Source organism: Lolium rigidum, chromosome 4 (assembly GCF_022539505.1).
Source record: "Lolium rigidum isolate FL_2022 chromosome 4, APGP_CSIRO_Lrig_0.1, whole genome shotgun sequence".
NCBI classification, from domain to species: Eukaryota; Viridiplantae; Streptophyta; class Magnoliopsida; order Poales; family Poaceae; genus Lolium; species Lolium rigidum.
In genome coordinates, this window is record NC_061511.1 from 153462695 (window position 1) to 153467214 (window position 4520).

Below are 4520 nucleotides of genomic sequence, written 5' to 3' on the forward strand. Positions count from 1 at the left end.
GATTTTCAGGCTAAAAGGACATGCAAGTTTCAGTCATCCAAGAACTGAAGATATCCCAAATCCAGTTTTTTAGAGCGATGAACTGCTGGACCAGGATAGTGTTGATTTTCAGCGCCGAGCAGAGATTGGGACTGCATACCTGAGCAGCACTAGCACAATGTTAGTAACAACAAAATTTAACATACGATGCAGAGATTATGCAAGTATTCTAGATTGACTGAACATTACTTTATTGGCATCAGCAGTTCACTTCAGCCTAGGTTAAGGTCTAATGCATGAACTGCCTAACATAGCGACATACACATTAACCAGCGATACTACAGCGCGGTATGTTTAGTTTCAGATGATGGCAACAGTACTCTCAGCACTGCCTTCATAGAGACTATGAACACAGGACGGCGAATTTTCTTTACAGGTTACGGCAAAACAGAAGGCTCCAGCTTTTACTTCCTACTGAAGAGGTTGCGTAACTTGCCGCGCTCCAGCTTCTCGAGCAGCTTCTTGGCGCCGGCGACGTCCATCTCGGAGAGCTTCTTCAGGTACCCAATGGCGCCGTGCGCGATCATCAGCTTCTTGCACCTCTTGCTGGCCGACAGCGACAGGAGGCAGGAGATGGCGTACTTCTTGGCCGTGTTGCCGGGGCTGGGGTCGAGCAGTTGCACCAGGTTCGGCACGCTCTTCTCGTCCTTCTTCACGTCCCTCGCGTTCGCTGGGCAGCTCATCAGGGTCGCCGTCGCCTGCGCCGCCACCTCGCGCGCGCCGTTCGACTTGGCCTCCAGCAGCCGGACCAGCAGCGGCATGCATCCGTGGTCGCCCACCAGGCGCTTCATCTCGGGGGAGCTGGAGATCCTGCAGATGGCCGCGGCGGCCGCCTGCTGTGCGCCAACGGAGCCGTCCCGGAGCACGTGCGCGAGCCGCGGGAGCACGCCGAGCGTCACGAGGTTGTCCTGCGAGACCGCGGACACGAGGTTCCGGAGCGCGCCCACGGCGGGCTCCTGCGGCAGCGGGCCGTCGAGGTAGGCCAGCAGGCTGGGCAGCGCGCCCTCGGCGACCACGGTGCGCCGCAGCCCGTCGTTGCTGGACGTGAAGTTCTGCAGGCACTCCGCGGCGTACTCCTTGGACCCCAGCACGACGCCGCGGTCGAGCAGGCCGATCATGACGCGCACGATGCCCTCCTCGGCCAGCGCCTGCCGCGTCTCCGGCACCGCGGAGAGGTTCTTGAGTGCGCCGGCGGCCGCGGACTGGGAGATGGAGTCCCCGGTCTGGCAGATTTCGATGAGCGGCCGCACGCCGCTGTGGCCGACGATCGCGCGCGCGATCTCGGGCGACATGGACAGCCGCTGCAGCGTGATGACCGCCTTCTCCCTGCCCACAAGGCTCCCGGACTCCGCCAGCCGGATGAGCGGCGGCAGCGCGCCTTCCGACACGAGCAGGCCCTCGCAGCTGCCGGACTCGGCGAGCAGGCAGAGAACGGTGGCCGCCTTCTCCCTGACCTTGGGCGCCGTCGCGGTGAGCAGCTGCACCAGCGCGGACACGTTGCCACGGCCCAGCGCCGACAGCACGCTCTTCTCGTCCTCGCGCAGGGCATCCAGGAGGCCATCCACAGCCCGGTTCTTCGCCTCGGCGTGCCCAATCTGCAGCCGAGCAAGCAGCTCCCGCACGTCCGTCTGCGAGGCTGCTGTCGCCGTCAGCGGCTCAGCCTGAGGGGCTGAAACCGTCGCGTCGGACAGCACGCCAGTCTTGACGAGCAGCCCGCAGTCCCGGAGGTTAAGGTCCAGCTTCCCAGCAAGCGCGTCGAGGTTGCTCTGCATCTGCAGCTTCCCAGCCTTGGGCGGCTCGCGGCAGAGCGCGCCCAGCTCGGCCGCCTCGGCGAGCGTGGCGGCCACGGACTGCAGCAGCTCCCGGCAGAGAGCGTTCTTGGAGAAGCAGGGGTGGCTGGACAGGTCCGAGAGGCACGGCGGCACCCTCTCCAGCCTCGCCGCGATGGCCTTCCACCGCCCGCCGAACCCCGTCGCCGCGCGCGCCGCGTCCAGCGCGGCCGGCACCAGCCCGCGCGCCCGCTCCAGCAGCTCCTCCGCCGTCCCGTCAGGCGCGGCGTCCCCGGCCGCGGCCGGGCAGCTCCGCAGGCTCATTTCCCTGTCGCGCCGGCAGCTACAGCACCCCGCGTCGTGATCTGCAGCCATCCGACTAGATTAGTGGTATTCTCAGTTGCTCACTCCTGGGCAAAGAAAGAAGCAGACAAATCTCGAAAAGCAAAATATACTAGAGGGAAGGAGCTAGCCTAGAAGCCCCGGAAGGAGACAATCGTGTAAAGCGAATCAAAATACAACTTGGAAAGCTACTGCTAACCTCATCTACTGTATTCCAGCACACTCATCGGCCGATCTTTTTGTTTGCTTTGGGTAGACGGAATGTTAAATCGAGTAAGATTGAATGCTGCGACGACACACGAAATCAGGAGCTGGTACGAAGGCCCTATCAGAATCCCCGGATTTTCTGACTGTTTTGCGCTCTTTGTTAGTACTCCAAGTGGTGCGATTAGCCGCTAATGATGTCTGAATGAGAACAGACAAAGAGGGAAAACTGAAAAAAAAAATCAGACTGTTGCAGTTGGTCCAGGCATTTGTAGTTTTGACCCGCAGATGGTGGCTGAATGAGAACAGACAAAGAGGAAAACTGAAATGAAATCCAACACTTGAGAGGTGGCCAAGTGGTGCGATTAGCCGGTAGCAGAATACATAATGCTATAGCATTTGGCGGTGCATGTTAGATGGCATCAAAACAGAGTGGCCGAAGCATTTCTTCTAAGCAAACACGACTGAATTTTGCTTTGGCATTATTAGAATAGCTATATAATCAGAGGGCGGCTACCGTTGCCGTCTCACCAGTCACCAAAGTCGACGATCTAAAGCGAAGGCTCGAGTGCTTTTCTTAGAACGGAAGGAGCAAGATTTGAGCAACTCATAATTTTCACACCGCTTTTCTTGTAGTATTCTCTAACCCAGCGGGTTCGTGAGACCTACGAATCATGGCGAAATAATTGTGTGGGGCGACGACGACGTACCGTAGACGGACCGGGTCCTCCGAAAGCTTCATCACGCCATGATTTTTTTATCACTACCACGCATGCACAGAAAAGAAGAGATTCTAAAGAGTAGCCGTGATTACTTAACGATAACTACGACACGGGTTAGTCACAGAAAAGGTGTGATACACGAAACTGAGACCGCAGTTAAAAAAAAGGTCTACCGGGCCCACCTGGCATGGACTCGTGGGGCGACGCACCGCGCACGCGATCACCAGCTTTTCCTCGCACGGACTGAAAGGTGCCGTTGGCTCGCTGCAGCAAAGCTGGTGCGCGCCCGTACGGCCACGGTGGACCCCACGAATCAGTGAGCGAGTGGCCGGGGTGGACCCCACGAATCAGTGAGCGAGTGGCCGGCCGGCCGGACCGCATGATGAGCCGGATCGGCAGCGTCGCGGGGAACCCAACTGAGCCCGACCGAGCCCAGAGCACGGCGTCTTGGGCTCGCGGACGCGGACGCACGGGTGCGGGGCCCGCCCCATTGCTTCCATCCGCGGCGGCATCCAACGGCGACCCCGGCTTGGCGGGCCCACGCGTCATCGGGCACGGGAGGTGTGGACAGCTGTTGCGCTAGTGTCTGCCTGCCAGTGGCGTAGGAGCGCCGGTGCTCACCGTTGATTAGGATGGCATTAACTGCTGCCATGGCCCTATGAATTTGTTCAAATTTTGGTAGCTCTATAATTTTTTGGAAATCAAATCGCTCCCATATTCTCTCAAGCAAGGATCATGCGCCACCGAATGCGCGAGAGGTTAGCGGGGTCCTACGCGAATCTGGAAAGGGCTGCGGGAGCGGGTGTGGTGCAAAGCAGATACTTGGCTTGGAATCCTAGCAACGGAGCACGCAAAGTCAGGCGGCCGCGAGGAAGAAAGGCTATAGAGAACAGGACGCGTATGCAGGAAATCACATTCAAAACTAAATTCAGGATCAAGCAAGTAACGAGTTACCTCTCCCTCCGATCCGCTCGCCTCCACCTAACGCCTCGCCGCAGACCCCTGCACCCGCCGCCCTCCTCCCGCTGCCGGCCGCCCGCCCGCAGAGACCGACCACAACTAGCACCGCCGCCGCCGCTACTGCTGCGATCAGTATGCCAATCATCAATCAACGGGCCATCAGCATCCGCGGCGAGGAGTGCGCGCGTCGTCGGAGAGGAGAGAAGCGCAGAGCGGAAAAGAGCAAGGGAAGTAGGATTGGGGAATGATTATCAGGAGGAGCACTTGCCTGGCTCCGCGCTCTTGTTATTATCTATCCGCGGCCGACAGGTCCCTCTAGCCTCGCGTCGCGCAGTTTCCAGCGAGCTGTTGTGGAATTTATTTCTTCCCGGTGGAGAGGGGCTCTCTGCTTTGGCTGGTAGCGCGGAGACGAGGTTGCGTTTGAATTCGCGGCGAGGTGGGCCGTCGGATCGGGGCGGGGCACGTGGGGTTCAAGCCTTCAAGG

The 4520-nt window shown here is 59.4% G+C and overlaps 1 protein-coding gene across 1 annotated transcript; it reads right to left on the minus strand.

Annotated features, from left to right (window-relative positions):
• Nucleotides 1-213: 213 nt before the first annotated feature.
• LOC124708633 (ARM REPEAT PROTEIN INTERACTING WITH ABF2-like) lies at nt 214-2611 on the minus strand. The gene is made up of 2 exons (XM_047240306.1): nt 377-2611; nt 214-342 (listed from the first exon to the last, which is right to left on the minus strand). The coding sequence occupies exon 1, from the start codon at nt 2181-2183 to the stop codon at nt 444-446; it is 1740 nt and encodes a 579-aa protein (XP_047096262.1). The 5' UTR covers nt 2184-2611; the 3' UTR covers nt 214-342; nt 377-443.
• Nucleotides 2612-4520: the final 1909 nt, after the last annotated feature.